Source organism: Camarhynchus parvulus, chromosome 3, assembly GCF_901933205.1.
Source record: "Camarhynchus parvulus chromosome 3, STF_HiC, whole genome shotgun sequence".
NCBI classification, from domain to species: Eukaryota; Metazoa; Chordata; class Aves; order Passeriformes; family Thraupidae; genus Camarhynchus; species Camarhynchus parvulus.
The window spans coordinates 44,101,916-44,128,452 of NC_044573.1; the positions used below are offsets into that span (position 1 = coordinate 44,101,916).

The 26,537-nt window shown below is 39.0% G+C and overlaps 1 protein-coding gene across 3 annotated transcripts in view; it reads left to right on the forward strand.

The window, feature by feature from the left end:
- ACTN2 (actinin alpha 2) overlaps positions 1-26,537 on the forward strand; it is a 67,159-nt gene that overhangs the window by 24,849 nt on the left and 15,773 nt on the right. For 2 of the 3 annotated variants that reach the window (XM_030945228.1, XM_030945230.1), the window contains exons 4-12: positions 5,014-5,100; positions 6,153-6,240; positions 8,306-8,384; positions 11,032-11,113; positions 14,420-14,505; positions 15,954-16,046; positions 17,052-17,282; positions 18,406-18,553; positions 20,055-20,205. In XM_030945228.1, the coding sequence (XP_030801088.1) occupies positions 5,014-5,100; positions 6,153-6,240; positions 8,306-8,384; positions 11,032-11,113; positions 14,420-14,505; positions 15,954-16,046; positions 17,052-17,282; positions 18,406-18,553; positions 20,055-20,205 (1,045 nt within the window). Of the gene's footprint in view, positions 1-5,013; positions 5,101-6,152; positions 6,241-8,305; positions 8,385-11,031; positions 11,114-13,259; positions 13,346-14,419; positions 14,506-15,953; positions 16,047-17,051; positions 17,283-18,405; positions 18,554-20,054; positions 20,206-26,537 lie in introns of all 3 variants that reach the window. The other variant, XM_030945229.1, reaches the window with a different exon arrangement.

A 26,537-nucleotide genomic window follows, 5' to 3' on the forward strand; every position in this document is an offset into this window, starting at 1 on the left:
AAAATTTTGGTTGTAACTTCATTTAGATGATAATCACTCCTATATTCTACTGACATTTTTAGGCCTTTTTAGATTGATTTATGAACCTCTTCTTCCGATTTCCAGATTCCTACAGGCTTATATGTATCCTTATTCTGGCTTCCAAGCCTTGATCCCAGGGAGCTTACTGTAATTGTGGTTGGAACAGGAGATTCATTATGTGGGATAAGGGTATCTGTAGAAATAATGGACAGATCTGGCAGCATTCATTGGTTTTACTATGGTTTGACCTAGCCCACTTGGTTCCTCAAGTATTGTTCGCCAAATGTGTTCAGTTTCTAGATCTAGAACTCAAAAATCCCAAAGAATGTGCTCCATGGGCAGAGAGTTTGTTTGAACTCCCTCTTCATTTATTTGAGACTGAAGTGGGTGGGTCACCTGAGTCCCAATTCATACCATCTGTCTTTAGGCACATAATAGAGACCTTTTTTGGGGAATATATCATCAGTGGGGAGAAATGGGCAATTCCTGCAAGCACTTCAGATCTCAGAAAAGCTCTACTGCATTTCAGAAGTGCCTGGCTCCCTCCATCACCTGTACAGACTGCTGGGGCACCTGTGCCCTTTGCTCAATTAAATGAAGTGGGATGAAAAAGTATGCTTCTACTTTAAACCTCTGCAGCAAGGCTCTTCTGAGAGTGACATGGCATTGAATGGACAGCAGAGGGTACTGAAGAGACAATTTATGTGTGGAAATGAAAATTAAGAATACAGATGCATGTTTGATAGCTGGTGAAGAAATGCTGAGATTACAGAGCTGGAGCAAATGAAATGTAGTTTCTGACATGTTGGGCAGGAGACTCTGAGGCTTCCTAACCAAAACCAGAGTGTAGCAAAAGGAATATCTGGTGGGACAGAGTGGTTGTTCTTGCTGATCACTGTTTGCACAAGGCTGGGGTATTTAAACTGAGATACATCAGCTCGTATCTGCTCCTGAAAGGAGCAAGCCAGCCCTCTGCACTTCCACTCCCTTATTTTGGCCCTTTTCTCCCTTATTTTGCCCCGTTTCTTGCTGGTCACTACTGCCAGGGTACTCAGGCTGGTGAACAGGCTTCAGCACTTTCTAAAGGCAAAGCATCTGGGATAGCTCAGATCAGACATTGCAAACACTTAAACTAACCCTGCTGTTCTCCTTAGCACCAACTGGCATGGGTTCAAATGTTTTGTGATTCAGGTGCTCTGTGATAATTCCCTTTGGAAGGTGGCAGAAAAAAGGGCAGTAACCTCTTCCAGCTTTTCAGGCACTTGCTGCAAGTTGACTGTCCATGCATCCAGTATTTATTCTTGCATGTAACAGCAGGCCATACCTAGTAACCCAAGAGATTAAGGTGATGGTTTTAGCTATTCCCTGTTTCTGGAATTCTCAATCTGTAAAATGGATGTATTGAAAGCAAAACCAAATTAATTATCATTAAAAAACTCCTAAATTCTTAGATGGAAGCATGGAAGAAAAATTTCCAGCCACTGCAATAGCCTAGGAGCAGAGAGGAGCCTGTCATGGTAAGACACGATGCTATGTTGAGTGTGGCCTGATGCCCACATTAGATTACATTCATGTGGGCAGGAGCAGATGGATTCACGTGCCTTCCCTCCCACTCTAAAGAGGCTGAGCACAAAGCCAGCTCTGGCACAGACATGCTTAGTGCCCTGTTAAGTTTACTGCATCCCCTCTCTAAATTTGTTACTAAAGCACAGCATTGTGCTGATGCAGCAAAGCAGTATCACATCTGACTGGGTATGGTTTCACGCTGTGGGACCTCTGGCACCAGGGGTGTTTAAAGAGTCCCTGTGCACCCTGGAATTGCATTCCTGCTCCCACACTTCACAGCCCTGTCCTCTCACTTGGGCTGACAACTGTTGCTGTAGCTCTGCTGGAGATCAGCAATCTGATCTGTTTTTAAAACATGCTTCACTTTTTTTTTCCCCTTTTGTTGCATTTTTCAGTGTTGTTGATCAGGCAGTCATTATAGTAGGTTGGAGTGAATGCCAGAAAAGAGGAGAGCACAGTCTTCTTAAATGTGTTTCCTTATCAAAGTCTACAATCCCTTAACTCTCTGCCCCTGTGGGTGAGCTCGTGGGCTTGCCCTCACCCATCTGTTTGGGCATTCTCTGAGTTACATGGATGCTTGGAATACTTCTTAATTTCCAAAGCATGAAAGTTTTGTATCTAAATCTGCTGAGGATCATGTTCCATTATCTGACAAACTGAATGGTGAAGAGCACATAGGCCCAAGGGGAACAACTGGCATTTAAAATGAGGCCTCAAAACAGTGATTCCTGTGGGACATCAGTACAAAAATAAAATTAGTATTTTTAAGGGTCCAGGGATATTCTTTGAAGTCCTCATTATTGTTCTGAGCCTGACTTCTCTGGGCTGTCTGGAGTGGAGAGAGCTGATCACTTTTAATTGTGATGCTGAGCAGGAGCCAAATTTATTTACTCTGACCTGTTATGTCAAAGGATATCTCTCTCCACTGGTCATGAAATGAGACTACAGGGTCAAGAAGCTAAAATTAAAAACTGTGAAAGTAGTCCTTATAAGCCATTAAAAGTCCAGGACTGAGAAATTTTCTCTTAAGTTTAAAAAAAGTGCAGTAACTCCATTTGGAAGGTACTTGCATCCTGAATGAAATCAACTAGATATGGAGAACCCCCAAAAGACACGTATCCTCTTAATAGTATTGGGAAATACTTCTGTATTGCTTTTCTGGGAAATGGGAAAATGTTAAAGACCAAATGATCTATGATTCTGCTACAAGAAGGTTAGAATAAAAAAATAAATTAATGCATAAAATCAAAGCAGAATAAAAAAAAATGGGACTAAAACCTTTGAGAAATTGCTTTGCGGACTTAAAACCTTTTTTTTTTTTTTTTTTTTTTTTTTTTTCCCCCCCCCCCAGAAATTGCTGTGCTTTGCTTATGTGAGGGGTAGGAGCTATATTCCAGCCAGAGCCAACAGGCAGTGTGAAAAAAATTAATGAAGTCTTCTATTGACCTGTAGAGGAAAATTATAGGAATGAATCAATGCCTTTTTGTCACTGATACTTTTCAATATTTTAGCAACTTTGTTTTTCTTCCTTGTCTTGTATAGGAGTCTTTTTTTGTTGTTGTTGTTTTATGCTAGCAGTTTTGTGAGAAACCAAAGCTGGAAAACCACTTGAAAATCCTCCCGAGGCACAACACAGAAAATTCCCTCTCTTGCTCTTTCATTCTGTATGTGTGTACATACAGATATGTAAATCAAAACAACGATGTAGTGATTATGCAAGTCTATTAATTGATTGCCTGAGAATCAACAATGCCTCCTGAGTATTTAAATACATTTATTTTACATTTGGAGAAATTTGTCTTTACTGTATATACATATCAGACAGCTGATCAAAATAGTGAAGTGACTTGACTTCACTCAGGAGGAGGGAAGAAAGAGAAGTAGCTACATGCTCTAATTGCCATTCGGTCTTTTTTTTTTGTCTGGAAGGGTCTTGTTTTGAGATTTGAGGTCTTCCAGGGCCAATAAGGCAGGATGCATGGAAGGCAGGCAGCGTAGTGTAAAAAATCTGGGAAATTAGTGCAGGATCTAAAGGGGAAAGTGAGAAATTAGCCATTTATATATGAACTTGAATTATCACACTAACAAAATAAGTGTAGGGTAGTGATGGGTTACATATTTCCTATCACATTTGTAAATTCCATAGGTTCAAATGACAGCTAGCGTCACGTCCTACTGCAATTTAACATGTATCTCTAGTCTCAGAGAGAGCAGCTGCTCTTGTTCTGTAAAAGTTGCCCCTGGATTCAGGCAATTTTAAGTAGCAGAGCGACTGCATTTTCTGCTGGCACCTCAATTGGCATTTGATGTTAAATTGAGGAAATTCCTCCTGCTGCAAGTTCCTCCTGCTCCTTGCCCAGAACACCAGTGAGCCCCCAGGCCGATACAGCTGCTTCACTTTTTGAGAAAGGCTGGAGGTGACTTTTAAGTAGGGGAGCAGCTGGTGCCTTCCCTGCTCCACTGCTCCTTCAGTGGGAGGTGACTGGAAAGTCAGTCTGCAGTCCCATCTCCTCCCTTCCCAATGCTGCACCCTCTTTATAGTCTCACTATGTTTTTCTGAGTCTCTTGACTCACTTTTGAGAATGATTTAACATTACCAGCACACTGAAGTGATCTGGCAGTACATTTTGGTGTTGAGAAATTTCAGCAATATCACTTAATTACAATGTGGGAGCATTGGATTCTGACCCAGCTTGTGGCAGGGATTCCCACATTCCCTGTGTTATAGGTAGTCTCAAGGACTCTTGGAACAAATTGAAACCCCAGAGGTTAAAAAACCCAACCCATTTATATTAAAGATACTTAATTGTGTGTATGCTTCAGAGCTGGGAGGCATTACAGCCTTGTGGCCATGGCTCTGAGCAGCTTGGCAGGAAGCTGTGTAGCTCAGCGTCTCTTGAGCTGCTCTCTTCATGTCTTGTCTGGGCTGGCACTAGAGGTAAATTCTCAAACATAAATAGTACAGGGAAAATTCTGAGTACCATTTTATTAAAAACCAATACTGTTAATGTCCTGTAGTTTCTTAAAAATTGGGGTAAGACCCCAATGTTTTTTGGTTCTGTTGTGTTTGAAAACTGTTAATACTGATACTGTTAAAACTTTCAATATTTTCCTTCATGTTCTCTCTAAAACATCATCCTAAAAGGTAAAGATTTAAAACTGTTACAACTACCCTGAGAGAAGCCTTTCAGCATGGAAGGACTGAAGTGACCTTGACCTCAGTAACCTTCAGTCCTACTGACAGAGTAGCACAAACATGACTTTGTTGAAAAATGAACCCAGGTGAACCCTGTGTGAATAAAAAATTATAGTAAAAGTAGAATTAATTTATTAGTTACAATGTATTATTTATAGAAATGTGTGATTAAATAAAATGGAATTGAAAAAAAATTTAAATACTACTATAATATCTATTTTTCACCTTAGAAATCGTGGATGGCAATGTGAAAATGACACTGGGTATGATCTGGACTATCATCCTTCGTTTTGCTATTCAGGATATTTCAGTGGAAGGTAAGAGTAATATAATTATGTTAAACAATTAAGAAATGTGTTTAAAGGCATTTTTAAAATGAGTTGTGTATAAGTGAGAGAAATGTTTTAAAAATAATTTTTTTCACAGAAAATGATACTGTAAGTTCTCTACATGGTGTCAAAATGAATTTCTGGAGGAAAAATTATTTACTCTCCCTATCTTGACAGAGACCTTGAGCCAGCTTTCTAAGTGCAGAAGTTCTGGTCATGTCTCTCAGCTACAGAGACAGAAACATGACTTTGCTTCTGAGCTGTACCCTTTGTGTTTGGTTCTATTTCCAACATACATTTTTAGTCCTGTCCGTTTGTCACATTCTTTGCAAATACATATGATCTGATTATATCCTTCTTTCTATCTATCATTTTTCCCCCTCACTGTTTCAGATTTTTTTCTTAACTTCCACTTGCTAACTGGCTCCAAAAAGCATGTTGTTACAGTACTCTTTAAATCAAGTCTATGCTTTGAAAGTCTAGAATTCTAGAAACTAATCTCAATTTTCAGCAAAAGTAGAATTGTTTCAAGCTCTGCATGTTGTCCTGCACATATAATTGGGATATTAAATGTGGACCTAATGGTTTATTTAATAATTTCTGACCTTTACTTATGCACTCAGATGCCCATAGGGTTCAGATAATAAATGTATTTTTTTGGCACTTAAACCTCCCCATAGGCAAATGAACTGAGACTGCAAGCATATTTCATGTAGGCACCAACACAATATTTTATGTCTATTTGCATTATATTTTTATTGGGTATTTTTCTTCAGTGTACAGTCTACTGTCCAAAAAAATATAATTCCTTTAATTTCTGACATCCCAGAACATTCTGTACAGGCTGAGACTCTAATCTTAACTGACCTCTGTATTTTAATGAAATGCCAGTAGTCCATTTATATGAACAACTTTTAGGATTAAATGTTGGTTTGTGCCATCACTTTCAGATGGCCAGCCACATTTAAGATGACAAGAAATTAATTACTTGAGCACTTCTAAAATTTTTCCTTTTTTTTACTTCCTTGTGTCTTTTACAGAGACCTCTGCCAAAGAAGGGCTGCTGCTGTGGTGTCAAAGGAAAACTGCTCCTTACAGAAATGTGAACATTCAGAACTTCCATCTTAGGTAATCTTCCATTATTTCAAGAGATAGAAGTAATCTCAAAAATTTTATGTCAAATTTTCCCCACAGTTGTGTAGTTATATATTTGATCAGAGAATTTTGCTCTTTGCTAGACCTTTTTCAAATTCTCCTCCTCTGTCTTCAGAGTGTTATTTTGGTTAGCCTTTAGCATTATTTACTATGACTTCCAGAGTTACATTTAAAAGAAAAAATCCTTCTATATACAGAATTACCATATTACATCTTTAGAGATCTTTTGTATTATGTAGTAATTCCTGAGTTCTGTGGCATAGTGGCAAATGATGCTTTCAAATGAGAGCCACAGAGAAGTTCTTCTGGCAAAAAGACCAGTGTGTTGAGCATGTGAATATCTCATTATTATGATTAATCAGTCTGTATTGTTTTGCAATGTATATCACTATAAGGAGCATAAAATGCACTCAGTAATACAAAAGAGCAGCACTGTAAACACATTTGTTTACAGAATCAGGCTCATAACCTTAGTTGGAAAATTTAGTGAAAGCTCCAGCCTTGTGTTTCTGTCTTTTCATTAAGAACTAGAATGGGAATTCCAGGCCCTATACAGTCTGCCTGGTTTGGGGGTTTCACTGGGCTAGTTCCTGAATCTGTGCCACTGGCCTACCTCATTAAAGTACATGACTTACCATATGCACTGTTTAACCAGGTGATCTTCCCTGAGAGCCTTCTAGTATTTAAAACAAGAGCTCTATATTAGTGTTTTGAATTAATTCTTAATGTGTAGTACCTAAAGCACATTTAGTTACAGAGAAGATACAGTTTATACATATGTTACAAGATAAGAAAGATTTGTCTGATTTACAATCCCTATACTGCCTTTCAGAGATCTGAAATTTGTTATGTCTTACTTTCCTAGAATATGCAAAGATATACTTGATAGAACTTTTTATGGATGGATGGTATACTGTAAGTTACAGTGTCAGAATCTTAGTGTATTTATGTACATACACTGGTCTGATACATGATATGGGGAAAACATCTTGAATGGAAGTATCTTGATTTATATTTGTGTGGATTGGCTCTTACAGTACTACTTTGCAGTGGGCTATCCAGATAATTTTATTTTGCACCTTTTGGAAAAAGAAAAATAAATTGTTTGGTGCTCAGTTTGATTTGGTTTTACAGTCTAGATGATTTTATATTATACAATGTAGGTATATTCTGCTTGATTTTGTTCCCTTTTTTATTTTTTTTTTTCTTTTGGAGATGGTTCCATTTTTTGAAGGACCTACCCAGACATCTCAGTAGTAGGGATTTTAACAGTGTTAACATGCTTAGGCTCACACAATTACTGCACAGGACAAGACCTCAAACCCTCAGTCCCTGTGACTGCTTGTAAAGTCTTTACATAAAGTATCTTTCAGAATAATTGCTTCTAGCTGAAAGAAACCTTTCCAAAAATATGTTATTTGTAGCTCCATTCATTTCCTGTTCTTGCCACAAAAGGTAGCAGGTCTGAAGTCAGGCTGAAGTGTAAGAACTCAGATCTAAGCTGTCATATGTGTGAAGTGTTTTAAATAAACTGAGCTGATTGATGGTTTCTTACTTCTCTAAGCACTTGGTTGTGCCAGTAAAATTCTCAGAAATAGCAGAGGAAAAGCCAATTGCTTCAGCAAATTCAAGTAATTGCAGGTTTGCTCTCCTCTTATTTTTTCAAAAATATGCTGTGAGTGTAATGGGAGATGATGCACTTTCATGGATGAATGTGTACTTGAGCTGTCCTAGAACACTGCATGAATTAAGCAATTGAAATCAGGGACTGTTGCACAAAATGTACATTGCCTAGAGAGTATTTGAAGTCTACATGGAGTTTATGGAGTATACCTTATGTGTGTATGGACTGTAGAGTAAGATATGTACTATAGATAAAGGAGTACAGTAACAGAACAGCTCAGAGAGAGTTGACAGGATGTATGTTCAGGATTTGACAGAATTCCTGCTTTAATTTAAGCCTTGAGCAAGGATCAAACTGTAAAATGCCATGACTTTATTAACTAATTTTTTTTCCATTTTATTTTTTGCTGTAAAGCTGGAAAGATGGCCTTGGATTATGTGCACTTATCCACAGACACCGACCTGATCTTATTGACTACTCCAAGCTAAATAAGGTCATCAGCCTGGGTGGTACAGCATGCTGTCCTGCAGTGATTTGGCTGGCTTCTGGTTTGCTTAGCATGTTTTCTAAAAGACAGGCTGAGGAATGCATACTAATTCTGACTGACTTTCTAAAATCCTTCCCGAAAAAACCTCAATGACACAACGGAGAGGACCTCCTGACTGTCCTGTGTCCTTTCTTTCCCATTACAATGACTTCAGCATTTAATTGCAAATAATCTGGCCCTCAGATTCTGGCAGTTGATGAAGTCTTTACACTGCCCAATATGGATGTTAAATCAAATACACTGGAATTATCCATTTACCACTGATAGTATTGTCCATCCTGTTTTCATCTGGTGTAAATGACTGGAGATTGCAGACCAGTAAACAATGACATGACAATTAATCCTAAGGTTCCTTAGAAAAAATACTGCTCTTACTAACTAGGAATACACAGTAAATTACTAGTCTTACATATTCAGGAAGTATTCACTGATTTTCAGATCTACTCTTCTACCTGTACTTCCAGATAAGTGGAAGCAAAACCCACAAGCTAACCTCCTTAGGTAGTACCTCATGGGGATTAAAAACTGTTTTATTACAGTTTGCTACTTATGGCAAAATGCATGTTTTCTAAAAGATACTTTGGTTTGAGAGGGAGAAATGAGGAATGAGCAGTAATGTCAGAATTTCTTGGTATCCATTACTGAAGGAAAAAAAACTAGAAAGAAGTAGAATGTTGTTGTTTCACATTAGCTTTCAATACATACACACTGTTTTCTCCTCTGGAATGAATCTAAACACCAGTCTCATGTAAATACCAGTGCAACAGAAACCTTAATCATGGTTTTAATCTCTTGTGTGCAACTCTGCATTGATGAGAGAGAGCGGTAAAATATCAACTGTATTTTTCCATTCCTTGCCCTTTCATTGCAAATTGGTTTACTAGTGGAATCAACTGTTATTAGAAAGTCCTTGGTGAAGAACAGATAAATGAATAAACTGAAACTATTTTAAAACTTAGTCTGCTTTATATCTTTATATGTTCAATTTATGCCAGAGTCCCTGAAATGTGCAGTGATGAAAATTAAAAATTAAATGTACTTAGTACTGAACACATAAGATTTAAACTTAGGCAGCTGTTAAGATAACATCAGATCTGAACCAATGGGCAAAATATTAGCCATCAAAACCAGCTTGTTCTCCAATTCTATATGCAACCTTTCCTACAGATAAACAGAGTAATGGAATGTCTGAGCTACCTGTCTCTGTGCACATGTGCTTATTATGCGTGGCATGAACAGAAGTGAGTTTGATTGAATCTGTGCTTTGAAAAGTGGTACGTGGTGCTGAAGAATATCACAGTTAACCATCCTATAGATGAGTGCTGAGAAAAGGGAACAGAACATAAGCAGGTCTGCTTCAATGCTACTATTTTCCTCTTAGAGGTTTCCAAAATAAGAACAGGTCAGGTTTCAAATTGAGGCTGAGCTGTTGCACATAAAGCACATGCAGAGAAAAAAAATCCTAAAATAGATCTTACTTTTCTGGCCTGGCTATGTTTGATTGACTCTTCATTTTGGTTACATTAACAGCTGTCTTGGTGTCTTGTTTCTTACCACCTGCATGCTGTCCTTTCCTTTTCTCACCAATATGTTTTGTGTGAACTTGTAGCTGGAAAGATGGCCTTGCTTTCAACACCCTTATCCATAGACACAGGCCTGATCTCCTTGACTATGCCAAGTTAGATGAGGTATTTCTTTAGCTGTAGCAGAGATTTTTACTTACTGTCGCTTGTAGTTCTGTTTAAAAGGATGGGTGATGGAAATCTCCAATTATTCAGAAGCTGCTATGATTTTAAAGCAATCTTTTACCAGAGGAGCACTATTTACTCATGCACTTAGTACCAAGCACACAAATACGAGGTGCTCATCACTCATTCATAGGCAAAGTGCTTTAACCTAGTCAATAGGTCTCACTTAGATTTGCTGTCTTTTTGCATTTTCTTTTACAAAATCTGTGCTCTCTATCTGAACTGTGCTCACTGCTTGCTTTCTCTTTCCTTCAAAAACCAAAATCTTAAAACCAGAGGAAGTGTTTGAATTTCCACAGCCCTAAAATTCTGTTTATAGAGGCATTACGGATTTTTATTTCCAAGCCCAAACTGGCAAGTTTCACTCCTTCTGGAGAACAATTCTGCCTGTGCTTGTTTCTTCTCATGCATGCACCTCACCAGCAGAGAACTCAGAAGAAGTCATATCCCTGTGATGTACTGTGGGTATAAAACAGGCAGGGCTAACTCTGTGTTGAACGTCTTATTTAGCCTGCTGGTCCAGTGGCATTTAGTGTCTGTATTGCTGCTGTACTTCATTCAGAATTAGCTTAGAACTGAGAGTACACTGTTACCTGTGTTCACCTCCAGAATGCATTTCCAGCAGAGCTCTAGCTGTAGAGAACAGCTTATTAAAGTTTTGTTTTGAAAACATAGCAGTAGATGGACCAAAAGTTTATATACCTAGACTATGTTTTTTGAAGAACAATAGTTATGACTCCAGTTTACATTTTGGAAAAATAGAAGCTAAGTTTTAGTGTACTTACTCCAGTCTTGCTTCAAAGAAAAACTTCTATCTTTGACTCGTATTTTTTTCTTTAATGCAGGATGACCCCATAGGGAATATCAACCTTGCCATGGAAATTGCTGAAAAGCATTTGGATATCCCAAAGATGTTGGATGCAGAAGGTGAGAGTTATACCTTACTGAAGTTTGTGTTGCTTGTAAGCAGGACACAGTAAAATTTCTTTTTTTTTTTTTTTTTTTTTGGGTTTTTTTTGGTTTTTTTTTTTTTTTTTTTTTTTTTTTTTTCCCTAACAGATTTTCAGTATTCCTTTCATATGAATCATAATGTAGCAACCTGCTTCATTTTCAAAAATATATTTTCTTTCCTTTCTGGCAGACATTGGATAATTTCACTCACTTTTTGCTTTATTATTTACTGTTTGTTAATGTTTGCATTTATTATAGTGCTTTGGACCCTTACCTCAGCACATGGTCCCACTGTGTTGAGGTAAAATGCAGGATCAGAAGTTAATCCTTGCTTTTAATAATTCAAATTTAATAAAAGGAAATATAACTGTTAGCAACTTAAAGCATATTCAGTTTTTTAAACGTTTAAGCAAGGGGCCAAAAATAGAGATAGCAGAAGTACTTTCACAGCCTTCAAAATATACTAACACATGCCTCACCTCCTCTGGAAGAGAGCTCGGTTGAGGGAAGCATTTTTTTTGGTTAATTTTAGTTGTAAACTTTTTGCAGTAATACTTTTCACAAATAATTCATGTGTCTCCAATTATCTTGAGAATTTCCTGAATTTCTTCAAGATAATAAAACTTTCATACTCTGGGCTAGAAAATGCTGCCAAACTACTGGAATTTGCCTACATTAGCTCAAAGCATTCCTCCCCAAGAATGGAGACTCAGCTCTCATGGCTTCTCAGTAAAGCAGTGATAAGATGGGAATCATCCAGAGCACTCAAACTGACTACACCTGCTCCTCTTGAAGTCTTCATTTGGAAAGTTAGACAAGATGATTTAGAAAATCCAGGCTGTAATCTCTTCATTGAAGAGTAGTTTCACTTTCATGCTTTAAAACAAATTGTTCTCATCTTTTGAACTGCAATTCCCCTTTCAACACCACTTAATTGTTTTGCTCTGAAATACTGTGCAAGAAATAAACAGAGAAGTGCTGCCTCTTGCCGCTGAACAGCTTTCTACATTTTTTCCTCTTCTCTTAATAATCGATATAAGACACATTTTATTTTCCTCACCAAATTTGCTGTACATTCTATTCCTTATCTTACTATTCTCCTCTTGGCAGGGGAGGAGGTAATGAAATTATGTTCTTTCTAATACCCTTTAAGTATTCATGGTCACTTTTTGCCATCTTTATTTCCATTGCGCTCTCCATGAAAACTTTGCAAAACTTTGTTCACAGCTACAAAAAGTAGATGCAAAATCAATAAATATATTGATCCTAAAACTAGAAATCTCACTGTTGCCATTAGAAATTTTCACTCATTCCAGGGTCTTTTCAAGTCAGTATCTTCCCACTCCTTTCATTGACAGGAATCCATGCAGGTTGCACTAGAATCATTCATTACTCAGCCATAACTGCTTAGAAACACCTTTTCCTGCCTTTCTTTAAGTATTGAAAAGGTCCATTTTTACCTATGGATGCATACCTTGATTGCATCCACTTTATATTTTCAGTCTCCTGCCATGGTAGGGACAAAGCTATTGGCCAGCCAAGCCAAACCCTCCTGTGATTTATGCTATTAATGAAAAAGATGGGCTGGCACAGGGATTGCAGAGCTGCTACTGTCCAACTTTTCTTTGCACAAAATGTATTTCTGGCCTGCAGGAGTTGTACAGGTTCCCAGTATATGCCAGTACCCTGTCAGCCACAGGGACCCTGTGCTGATACACACTGAGTGCAGTTCTGGTTTGTGACTGTCAGTGGCTGCATTTAGCTCTGCAGTAATTGCAGTGATTCAGATGAAGTTGCTTTGGAGTGGCAGTGAAGCTGAACCCAGCAGATCTGCCAGCCATGCCATCTGCTTGGAAGTTTCCACAAACCAGAAGGTAGCAATACCCTTCTGTACAGTCTCAGCCTTCAGATGTTTTGCCATTTCAGGGAGAGTTGTATCTTTTGTGTTTGCTGATTCCTAAAGCTTAGGTGGTTTTGCACTTATATCAGTAAACAGATTCAACCTGAATAATTGTGTATTTATTTGGAATCCTTACAGCACTGAGGTGGCACCATTAGCATAATCAGATGAAAGTACCTTGTGAGAACTTCTGAGCAGTTAACCCTCTTCTCTTCCACACAGATGTAGTAAACACTGCCAGACCTGATGAAAGAGCCATTATGACTTATGTTTCCTGTTACTACCATGCATTTGCTGGTGCTCAGAAGGTGAGATTGTAGATGGATCAGATCTCATCCTTCACCTTCTGTCTTGTTTTTTTCAGCAATTTTTCCTTTTCTGATCTTTTTCTCACTAGTTACTAGAACAGCATCTTAGAGCTGAACTCATTTCCTGTTGCCTCTTTTCTCTGTGAGCTGCTGTTTTGGTAGAGCCAGTAGTAGTCTATCCATTTGTTCCATAGAAACAAACCTTCCTGTCTCATCTTTCTGCATATTTATTAATAATATCCAGTAGGTTTTTGACAGCTAGTTACTGAATGGGAGAGGATGATGTTCCCGTTAAAATGAATTTGTGTGTATTCATTTGAAGCACCATTAAAAATGTAAGATGAAAATAAGCTCAGAGTGAAAAACAATTGTAGAATTCCATCTTTCTTCTCTCTGCTGGATATTATTTCTGCTACAGATGTCAAAATCATCATAACATGCTCAGAAAATAAACCCTTCTCTTATGCTTTCAGGGTTGTTTTTAAAATGTTAAATGCTTAATGGTAAGTACAAACAGCAACATCAAATGATGCTTCTAAGCAAAACCGAAACATTTATAGACATCTCAGACAAGCTCTGGAATCATGTCCTAAAGAAGAGAAGGAAAATTCTAAAAAGTAAGACAATTTGGAGTTGGGCTTACTTCAGGTGTTAGTAATATGAAAAATACTGATGCTAAAAATGCTGACGTGCAACTTCCAGACTGCCTTTCCTGTGTCTTAGTCAAAACCCCCACAATTTCAGTCACCAGACATATGTGTGCCAGTTCTTAAGCAGACAGTCCTGGTAAAATTTGGGTCACTCCCCCTATGACAATACTGCTGGATCGAGCTTAATGAAAAAAAAATCCTCCTCTTTGTATGAGCTTACACTGAACTTTTAGTGTACTTTTTATTCTGTCAGCACCCCTCAATCTAACAGTAATTTTTTTACAGCTTTGTAGAATTTCTTGGATACAGAGCTAAGGACAAGAAAGCAGTAAGAAGGACATGAAGTGATGCATTTATTTATTCATCCTATTTTCTACTCCTTGATTCCTTTTCTTCTTGTTTTAATTTCTGCCCCCTCTTGTAGATATTGTGAACACTCCCAAACCTGATGAGAGAGCTATCATGACATATGTGTCCTGCTTCTACCATGCTTTTGCTGGAGCAGAGCAGGTATTAATCAACTGTCTCTTCAGGTTGCTGTGTTTTTGACTGGTTGTTTCACATTTCCACTAGTTTATTAAAAAAACCAACCTCAACTAATTTAGTATTATGTGGTTTTATTTAACATTTGCAAGTATCACTTGAGCACTAATATTTTTTTTAACCAACTCTCAAACCTGTTTTAGTTAAATGTTGTGTAACAAGTTAACCTCTTTAATTCAAATATGCATTCTGTTTCTAATTTTGGGTCTTTATTTGATAATTTTAAGGACTGTTTCAGAAAACACTGATTTGAAAATATTAAGTGGAGTTGTTGCTTGTTGCTACAACATCTTATCTGTTTGCTACATAACAGAATGTTTGACTTTTGGAGACTGAGACTTACTCATGCTGGGTTGTAATTTAGAGCTAGATTTTCAAAGATGCCCAAAAAGACAGAAAGGCACAGAAGACATCCCACAGAGTTTTTGTGCCTGGTTCCCACTGAAGCCAACAGAATTATTTGTGGATGAAAGTACTAGTATAAAAGGCATGAACATCAGCAGCAGATGTTCATGTAATTAATGGGATACTCACTTATAAATGTGGCACTTCCCACTCTTCTCTTTCATACATTTCTAGACTACAAATGGACATAATCCAATTTACATTACAAAAAGTGCAACAAACCTTTAAAGTAGCTGATATTTTCTCTTCATTCTCAGGACTGAATTTCCCTTCCTGTCTGCTAGGTCCCCTATACCTTACCACTGTGCAGCTGTGCTGTTGTAGTCGCTCATTCCTGGGTAGAAGGGCTTTGCTATTCATGCCAAAGGGGAATTCCAAATACTCTGTAACACAGGAGTCTATATGGATATTTATTTGATTAGATATATTCCAGAATCATATTTTAATGAAAGTTCTGCTTTGTGGTATCAAACTAGTAAATTCAAAATATGGCAGAGCTACACAGAGCTTTCACATATAAATTTGTTAGGAGGCATGAAAAGATTTGCTGTCAGTGGTTGAGCTGCACTTATTCTCAAGGGTTGTACATATGATATGCAGATATAGAGTGGTCTGAGACTCCTGCATCACATGTGGTGTCTATCTAGTGTGGCTAACAAATCTAATACTTTTTAGATATGATTTTAAAAAATAACCTAATAGGATATCTTTAAGAATGGCCTAAGTTGTTTTTAAAAAGGAAAGATTTATTAGATAACGATATAATAAGGCTTCATTGTACAACAAGGGGACCTCTGTGGTGATGTGTGCCTCATTCAGGCCATTGGAATCTATGGCTGCAGAAGGAAGGAAAATGAGTATCTAAGTGACCTAGGAGCATAAATCACCAACTATAAAAAAAAAAAGTGATCTTTTACTTGCAGCAGCCACATTCTCTCTCTCTCTCCAAGCCTACACCTTTCTCAGAATGTGTTTATGAATATATTCTGTTTATTTGCTGTGTGTTACAGGCTGAGACTGCAGCAAACCGGATCTGTAAGGTGCTTGCTGTGAATCAGGAAAATGAGAGGTTGATGGAAGAGTATGAGAGACTAGCAAGTGAGGTAAGGATGCTCAATCTGTAATGTGGTGATAACAATGTTCATGAAATATTGAAAGCTGAAAGATTCGTGCACTCTCTTCAAGACAGAAAAGTAGAGACACTGTGAGGGTAAATCTCTCAGTGGAAGGTTACAAAGCCAATGCCCAAGATATCGAGTTTTGGGTGACTCCTTTGCCACAGACTTCCTGTGTGACCTTCAGCAAATCAGTCAGTCTTGTTAACATGCCCAAAAGAGTGTCTTGAGGATTGCCATCCATCTACCCCAAGACCAGGCTTCCTGTTTCTCTAATCTTCAAAGACAGCCATCCTTGACCACATGTGGAACGTACCAGATCAAGCAAGCCCCTTGGCTTTGTGTACTGCACAGCACACCTGGAGAGTGTCTGGCAGGTTGTTCACAATCCATGTGTGAGCAAGGACAGCAGATGAATATACAGATGAACATACAGATGAACATGCTTCTCCTGTCCTTTCTAGTTTAATGGCAAATCTGCTGAGCAGGACTACAGATGTAGAGTGCACAAATGAGAGCTCTCTTATCTTTTATTGCTTAACCTGCAAAAATATACTGTGATCACAGCACTACTTTCTATATCTAAATTTGCACTAATGGCCTTCTGAGTGAAGATTTTTACATGACCTGAGGCTGGTGTCTGTCCCGATCCCATAACTATGACATACCTGAAACACCAAGACCAATAGTTGTGGAAGTGGCAGTTTGAGTAATTAGAGACACCTTAGATGTGTGTTAATCTTTCTGAAAATCAGGTTATTTCTAGAAATACCTGGAATATCTGGGCAGATTTGTTATTTGTATAAAGCAATACAATATAAAAATATTGTTAACTTTGAATATCTTGTGCTTACTCACCATTAAGGCATCAGTACCAACTGAAGTCAATAATATTTAATTGGAACAAACTTAATTAAGATTTGTATGTTCAATATAATATTTTTGGTTGTTTTTCCATTGCCTTTATTTGACTTGTTTTTCTTGGTTTGAAAGCTTTTGGAATGGATTCGCCGGACAATTCCTTGGCTGGAAAACAGGACCCCAGAAAAAACAATGCAGGCTATGCAGAAGAAATTAGAGGACTTCCGGGACTACCGCCGCAAGCACAAACCTCCCAAAGTCCAGGAGAAATGTCAGTTGGAGATCAATTTCAACACCCTGCAGACAAAACTGAGAATCAGCAATCGGCCAGCTTTCATGCCATCAGAGGGGAAAATGGTTTCAGTAAGTAAAGGAGGCTTTAATATTCTGTTTGTTTTATCAATGATCTCCCAAAAACACCAATGTGAAGGATTGAAAACCTATTCTAAGTCATTCTCAGAAACATCAGTTTATTGTACTTTTTCAACACTGAACTCCTTTTACACATTCCCTTTGTTCCAGAATCTTGCTTTCTATTAAGCATCCTCCTGCCTCTTTGAAGGCTTTCCCAAAAGCAAATTATCTGGAGATGCAAGATGACAGAGAGCTTCCTTTGGCAGTGTTATCAATACTCGTGTACCACTGAGCCAATGATTGCTTATTTAAGCAAAACTCAGTGGTTTCACTGACATTTTAATCATCAAACAGACAGACAGTGCTCAATACATGTTTCTACATTTTTTCTATTCGGCTTTTTCTCTTATGTCTATGAAGATAAGAATAGTCCGTACCAAGAATTCTCATCTGTTGAAAAGTACTGTGACTTGACTGGGTCAAAACATTTCCTGTGGTCTTCTGGAATCCAGCAAACCTGTTTCTGTACTCTATTCTATCATTGTGTTTTGTTTTTCATAAACAAAAAAATTGCTCTGTCTGGAAAGGGTTATTGTCCATCCTCCTCAGAAAATAAGGGCCCTGTTACTTCAGCTTCCCACTCATGTCTTTGAGTCTGCAAGGAAGCACACAAAACTCTGTGTACCACAGAAAGTGAAATGAATTTGTGTTCCAAGTAAAACATGGACCAAATCCTCTTGATAGTAATTACCTTGCTATTGTCCACTTGTGAAAGCAAAGCACTTTCATTTTGATAACAGATAGATATATTATAAAAGAAATACAAACACATTGTAAAATGGGAGGTAAAAGCAATATATTGTGAAGACATTGGACCTCTAGCCATGCTTGGAAACCATTTCTATAGGGGCTCCTTTCATAAATCCACCTAAACACAAGGCACTATGAGCAGCAGGTGTCTGCACTAAAACACAACGCCCTGACAATGTTTTATATAATTCTGTGATTTTACAAAGTCTGCACATAAAAACTTCTCTTTTTGAAGCCAAATTGTGAATGAATCAAAAATCTGTAAACTTAGATAAAAAGAGATTATCGTTTGATCCATCTCTCCTATGTATTCTCTTCACAGGATATTGCCGGTGCTTGGCAGAGACTTGAACAAGCTGAGAAAGGCTATGAAGAGTGGCTGCTGAATGAAATACGACGACTGGAAAGACTGGAACACTTGGCTGAGAAATTTAGGCAGAAGGCTTCCACTCATGAACAGTGGGCATATGGTGAGGAGAGATGGCTTTTAGCATTTTTAGTATTTTAATGTTTGAAGTTGAACTGTCAATGCTGAGTATTTGCCAGCTACAAACTCACTCATAAGTCGTTTGGACAATTTCAGACAATGTAAAATAATAACAGATAAAATGTCAGGTTTTGTTGACTATAGTCACAGTCCTAACTTGTTGGCATGTTGCTAATGAGATGTAATTGTAAAAATCATACTTGAGGCAGTAAGTCAAACTTAATGGGAATATTCTGCATTTGAATAGAGGCCATTACCGCTAATGTATTCCTACACAGTTGTACACCAGGAATGCAGTCATACCACTGGCTGAGTGTGGAATTCTTAACAGAAATATTCTGAGTTTATTATTATTTGGTCATCATGATGTTCTGAATAGTCCAGATAAACTACATGATACTGGACTCCTGTCTGCTTTGCTCCAAACCCTGAATTATAAACCATTAATAGTTCTGGCTTCTAAAGGTAACTTAGCCTTACGTGTCGTTGTGACACCTGTAGGACCTTACAGTGACATTCAGTTTTGTTGGGGTCTATTAAATGTAGGTCTGCTCTATCATCCTGATGACTGTCTTCCTGTTTCTGCCATGCTTGTGGCTTTTCCCAGCTAGATTCTTTTGACGCTGTGAAAATGAATCAGTCCATCCTCTAACAGTTGCTGGAAGCATGCAAGACTGTAAATGGTTGCCAAGCAGATACTAGAAGGGAAACTACAGCCCTGAGAGCCGATTTTCTGAGCATAAACTAGTCATGGTGACAAGTCATAGCTGTTGTGTAGGGAAAACTTCACATAAGCTGGTACACAGCAAGTGGAACAATAGTTGCTTCTGGCTCTAGGATTCACAGAGCTGCAAATGCCATGTGGTGAGTGCAGCTGCAGGGCCTGTCTGTGTGGATTCAGTTGTCCAACATAGGAGATACTCAGCAGTAGTATTTCAGTTTCTACTTAATCTTTGTTTTTCTAGCCTTTTGTAGATGAGTTGGCATTTTCCACTTAAAATTCAGAGTTCAATACAAAAGGCAGTCACACATCTCAGGTTTATTTTTTTTTAAGTGCTGAAATGACTAATTAATTGAAGGCAGAACATAAAAGAATAACAGATCATTAGTAAGAGTGAAGCTGAGCATAGCAGTGTAGTTTCTGGTTTTTTAAGTCTATTCTACAAAAAATTATCATAGTGGTTTAGAGATACAGTTTTTGCTAATATACCATTTTTATGCAGGTTTCTGCAGCAATGTAGTACTCACTATTTTAGACCTGTATAAGCTGCTTATGCAAAACCCAGGACATTACTGTGAGAGCTTTAAAAAGATGTGTTTCTAATTAACATGTGCTGACAATTTTCTGCTGATTTCAGTGGGGGTGGGATTTAATCTCATACATTTGATTTTCACCATGCTTCAACTAAAAAGTTGATTAAATTTACAATTTTCCTAACAAATAAATTGCTAAAAATGAGTAATATTTTTATTTCCTCTTTCAGGCAAAGAGCAGACCTTGCTTCAGAAGGATTATGAGTCTGCCTCTCTGACAGAAGTCCGTGCCATGTTAAGGAAACATGAAGCTTTTGAGAGCGATTTGGCTGCTCACCAGGACAGGGTGGAACAGATCGCTGCCATTGCCCAGGAGCTGAAGTATGTTCCATTTAAAGGCTTGCAGCTGCTGACATTTAACTTTGAGATAAACTCTTTCCAATGAATTTGATAGTGTCATAGGTACCAACGAAGGAATTCCAGGCATAGCTTCATAAGTATATTATCTGAACTGGTCACTGAGACCTTTCCCTCATCTCCCCCTTACCCCCAACCAAATATAGATATTCAACTGAACAAAACTATTTGAAAAGAAACATTTTCAACTTGACTTCACAGTAATATTTTAGATTAGCTCTACCCATGAGTCCATTGTGGGTTGATGGGAATCCTGGAGGTGTTTATTTCTCAGTTCATATGGTCTGCTGAGAGGTACAGGCTATGAGTTGTTTAACTTAGAAAATAATTTCACTTACACAAATTACAGATCAAGTATCTTCACAAGAATATTGGTCCTTTCAAAAGGCTTCACATCCCTTTATTATCTCTATAATAGTGGGTAATGCACTGACTTCCTGCAGATTTAACTGTCTCTAATATGCTTATTTTCACAATCTCTTGGTATTATATTTGGAAGTGCCATTGTCTCCATTTTACAGAAGGGATGCTGGAAACGAAATAATTTGCACTCAAATTTCTGCCCTTGGCTTCCTTGAGGCTCTACAAGTTTCAATTTCTCACCTTGAACTGACAGAACAGTTACTGCTCAGAAATGAAATCTTAGAAACATGCCCTTTTTTCACTTTGTGAAGGATCATGACTCACAACAGCTCCATCTTCATTAACAATTAAAAATCAGATACTTGTCTAAAAATGTAGTGTATAATATCTGATAGCAGCAGCACTTATAGTAATTGTGTAATTCCAATGGATTTAAAAGAAAAATTCCATCTTCGGGATTATTTAAAGGAAGAAAAATTAAGCATAGTGGGCAGACTAAGTGCTTTGGCTAATGTGAAAGAAATCAGAAAAAAACACAGAGAATGGAGATTGCCCTGAATGTGTGAGATTATGAAATACTTTCTGGCATGCCTTGATCTCTGTTGTGGAGTTATTTCATAGGATGGCTTGGGTTGGAAGGGACTTAATGATCATTTAGTTCCAAGACCCCTATCATGGATGGGGACATCTTCCACTAGATCATGTTGTTCAAAGCCCCATACAACCTCGCCTCACACCTCTGGGTATGGGACATCCACAGCTTCTCCAGACAAGCTGTTCCAGTGCCTCACCACCCTCACAGTAAAGAATTTCTTCCTAATATCCAGTCCAAACCTGCCCTCTTCCTGTTTAATGCCATTCCTCCTTGTCCTCATTAAAAGTACCTCTCAAGCTCTCCTATAAGTCCCCCTTTAGACACTGGAAGGCTGCCATAAGGTATCCCCAAAACCTCCTTGTCTGGACAGCCCCACTCTCTCAGCCTGTCTTCTTAGGACAGATGCTCCACCACTCTGATCATCTTTGTGTCCCTTCTCTGGACCTGCTCCAACAGGTCCATGTCTTTTCTGGGGACCCCAGAGCTGGATACAGGGTTCCAGGTGAGGTCTCACCAAAGCAGAGCCGAGGGGCAGAATCCCCTCCCTGGCCCTGCTGCTCACGCTGCTTTGGGTGCAGCCTGGGACACGTTTGGCTCTCTGGGCTGGGAGTGCCCATGGCTGGGTCATATTTAGCTTCTTGTCAAGCAACATCCCCAAGTCCTTCCTCCTAGGGCTGCTCTCAATCCATTCTCTACCCAGCCTCTATCTGTGCTTGGGATTGCCCCGAGATTTGTTTCTCTTTATACTAAAGAAAGTTTCTGTAACACCTAATCATTGCTACTTCAGCTTCAGCTTTATGAATTATGACAAACTTTGGGAATGTAGCATACATAGCACAGCATCTGCTTACCAGAGTTTTGAACCCGCTGTCCTTTACCTCTGGTGACGCCAGTGAGCACTGTATCCCGTCTATTTTGGGATTGTCTCTTCTCAGTTGTTTCAGTAATTTGCTGTGTGAAGTAAAACAAGTTATTTGTGGCCTGGGCTGCAAAGGTGCTGAAAGCTGATTGCATTTAGAGATGCTCTAATTTGACTTCTCTGCTTCTCCATACAATGGTGCTATCAGTGCCTGATTTTTCTCTGTGACTCTGTAACTGAATTAGGCTTAATGCCCATGGGGAACACTGAATGAAATGTCATAAAGGTCAGGTTTTATCACTGGCTGCAAGCAAATGGGCCACTTCTATTTAAATACTGATTTTAATTATTTATACATAATTCCTCCCGCAATAAAATTATGGAGGAAAATGCTAATTTCTTTCTTAATCCATATTTTTAAAGAAGGACTAATGTCTGAATGCTAAGAAATGTGCATTGGCATCTGATACAAAGCCTGTTGAAGTCATTGTGGGTATTTATTTCTTGATTTTCTTTTGTTTGGTTGATGGGTTTGTTGGTTTTTTTCCTCATCACTGGAACAGGCCCTTACAGAAAGCATCATGGTCTGTGTCTAAATTCCAAGTCAGTACACCTCCATGTTTTGTTTTAATCAGTCTCTTGCATGCCTAAAGTTGCAATTTCAAAGGAGAACTATTGCTGTATGACCTTGAACTCTACTAGTTACAGTTTCCTGTCCTGGTATTTTTGCTACAGCTCAGTCCACTGTGTGCTTAAGGTTAAAGTTGCTAAAGCTTGTTGATTGATGCTATTTAGATAGAGAATTTATGTGTGTATGCAAACAGGCAATTCCAGCCAGGATGCTGCTATAAGATTGTTGTGTTCCCAGCGTATATAAACTTAGATATTCCTTGGCAAAGACGCATGACAGGGCTTGGATAGGGCTTTATACAAAGCTGAAGGGGACAGGCATTTCTAAAATGAGATTTGCCATTTATGACAGAGAAAATGCTCATTTGAGTGAGCTGTGCTATAAAAACCCATATTAATTTATGATCTTATGTGCTCATTTCAATGTTTTCAATCATCAAGACAAAAATTTTGGAATGTAGTTTCTTGTATATCCATCACTTGTAGTATAGTGACTGATTTTCAGCCAAGCAGACCATTATCTGTAAGACTGATTTTAGAGTAATTTTGATTCTGGAGACCCGGGCTCAAATTGTGCTTACGTGCACATTTAACATGAGCCTTGTTCTGAAGCACTGCTAAAACATGTTGCTCAGCAGGTTATTTTTGTGGCACTATCACTGTTCCCAAAGTGAGCTCACACTTAAGTGCTTCTCTGGATCAGATCAAAATTTGACTGAATTTTTAATTTTTGGCAGATAAGATTCAGTTACTTGTAAGATCAGTAGTGGTAACTTAATGACTTTTAAATTCCCAAGGCTGTAGATTTCAAATGGCCAAACAAATAGAAAGACTGTTCTCTTAGAAGGTTTGTAACACATGAGAAGCAGTACTTCACGCACTGCGAAGTAAAAATTTTTACAAAATGTAAATCTAGTCTCTTCAATGTTGAGAAGGATACAAAAATTAATAGAACAAGGAATGTAAGCCTGTGTTTTATTTTCACCTAATTAATCTTTGATGAGTTATTACTTTCTCTGCTCCTGCTTTGAGCAGAAAAATGTTCTTTGATGTCTATAATACACTTATTTGAAGTAAACAACAGCAGACCCAGAAAGGTAGTGGAGCTACACTGCTTAATGCCACTTGGCATTAAGTGAACTAACTTAGGGTTTAGTTAGTTAGCACCATGGGTGCCCTTTTAAAAAGTTTTTTTGATATTGTTCTCCTACCTATTTGTCTGCAGCGCATATCCTTGGAAGGAACAGGATAGTAGAGATCTTACAGGGAATGACTGAATCTCCCTGGCAGAGCTTGTGGAGGAAGGTGGCATATCACCTTCCAGGACTTTGACCACAGCTGGTACAATTGGTCCCTCACTTTCATGGAAGGACACCTGCACTTACCCTTAACTGACAAAAGGAGATAAGTGATCCATTGAAGCAAAAATAAAGTTTGCTCACTCAGGAACATAATCTAATAAACTTAATATGCTATAACGAAAAAAAACCCCAACTTTCAGCCAAAAGCTCCTGATAGCAAAATCAATCTCAGTCTGTTTCATCCAAGACTCTACGCTTCTGACTTAAAATTTCTTAGCAGATAGGTGGCTTTTGTTGTACCCCTTGAAGGCTAATGAAAAGGCTTCCAAAGAAGGAAGTGAGTTTTCCAGTTAAGGAGCCCTTGTACAGTGTGACTTGCTGGCAATTTTCTCTTTACATATGAGAGTTTAATTTCAAAATTCTGGGTTGTTTTTGTTATTTTTAAAAATTGTTCAGAAGGCTGGATTAGAGAATACCTAGGCAAACTTGACACCTTATAAGTCTTAGCTGATACTAAAAGAATGTTTGTTACCATTGTGAGACTGCTTATGATGATCTTTGAAAGGCCATGGCAGTCAGGAGAGGTGCCTGAGGACTGGAAGAAAGCAAATGTCACCCTAATCTTCAGCAAGTGCAAGAAAGAGGGCTCAGAGAGCTACCAGCCTCTAGCCTCATCTCAATCCCTGGCAAGGGAGCATCTGATTCTGGAGGCCATTTCTAGCCAGGGAACACAGGAAGGTGATCAGGAGTAGTCAGGTAAATCACAATTGACCAATCTGGTTGCCTTCTACAATGAGTCAACTGCCTGGATGGATGAGGGAAGACCAGTGGATTTTGCCTCTCTTGACTTTAGTGAGGCTTTCAACACCATCTCTCACATCATCCTCATGGGCACAGTCAGGAAGTGCAGGCTGGATGAGTAGGCAGTGAGGTGGATTCAGAACTGTCTGAATGGCAGATCCCAGAGGACTGTACCCAGTGGCACATGGTAGAGTTAGAGGCCTGTCACTTTTGTTGTCCTTCAAGGTCCAGCACTGGGCCCAGTGTTGTTCACCTTGTCCATCAATGCCTCAGGCGAAGGGGCAGATGCCTCCTCAGCAGGTTCACTGACCACACAAAGCTGGGAGGAGGGACCAGCACCCCAGAGGGCTGTGCAGCCCTCCAGAAGGACATGGGCAGGGAGGGGAGCTGGGCAGAGAAGAACTGACTTAAATTTATCAAAGGCACGAGCAGGGTCCTGCACCTGGGGAGGAAAAGCCCCTGCACCAGCACAAGCTGGGGGCTGAGCTGCTGGAAAGCAGCTCTGTGGAGAAGGACCGGGGGATCCTGGTGGACCACAAGATGTCCAAGAGGCAGCAGTGCCCTTGTGGCCAAGAAGGCCAATGGTGTCTTGGGATGGATTAGGAAGAGCATTGCCAGCAGGTCAAGGAAGGTTCCTGCCTCTCTACTCAACCCTGGTGAGGCCACATCTGGAATGCTGGGTCCAGTTCTGGGATTCTCAGTACAAGAGAGACATGGAGCAGGCCAGTGGAGGGATACAGAGATGATGAGGGAACTTCTCTTGTGAGGAAAGGCTGAGGGGGCTGGGCCTGTTCAGCCTCAAGCAGAGATGACTGAGAAGGGACCTCATCCATGTCTACCATTATCTAAAGGTAGGGTGCCAAGAGCCAGGCTCTTCGCAGTGGGGCTGAGCAATAGGACAAGAGGAAACAGGTAGAAACTGATGCACAGGAAATTCCACCAGAATATGGGGAAGAACTTCCTACTGTGAGAGTGACCAAGCACTGGAACAGATTGCTCAGAGGGGTTGTGGGGTCTTCCTCACTGGAGATATTTAAGAACTGCCTGGCCTCAATCCTGTAACATATGCTCTAGGATGACCCACTCTGGTTCCTTCCAACTTGACCCACTCTGTGATTTTGTAATTCTGTGATTCTGTTATGGTATTTTTTTTACCTGTTTTACTATTCTTGACTTTCAACAGTCAATCTGAAGCTTCTTTTAAACAGAATGCTTCTCATACTTCTCAGGTTTTTCCCAAACCAGATTGCTCTGACTGGGCTTAGAAGAGGAAACATGAACACTGCCCCTGGCCTACAGAGCTGCTCGCTTCTGGCTTCACAGAGGAAACCTGACTCTGTTCTCATTTTGTCCTCTGTGATTCTCTGTATTACTGGCAGTGTGATCTGTTCATTCCTCTTGCCAATTGCCTAGAGAAGAATGCTCAAACAAAAAGGGAACAAATTCTATCAGCACTTGCTGTCTTGTTCAAGCCTCAAAGTAAACCTTAGATTCATTATTGCTATGTGTCACGTATTTACAGTCCCTGTAACGTTTAGTACTGGGCAGAGTGTTCTCAAGGCAAAGCCAAGAGCTAAATTCAATGGATGGTGATGCACCAATAAAAGGGAGTTTCCAAAGTGTCGAACACATGTATTATGGATAATTTTCATTTGCCACTGAGATCAAAAGTTCAGTTTGAAGCAGAGTCAGTCCAGAATCTCAGGACATAACCTCAAAAATTTATTCCAGTCTCAGCAGAACAGTA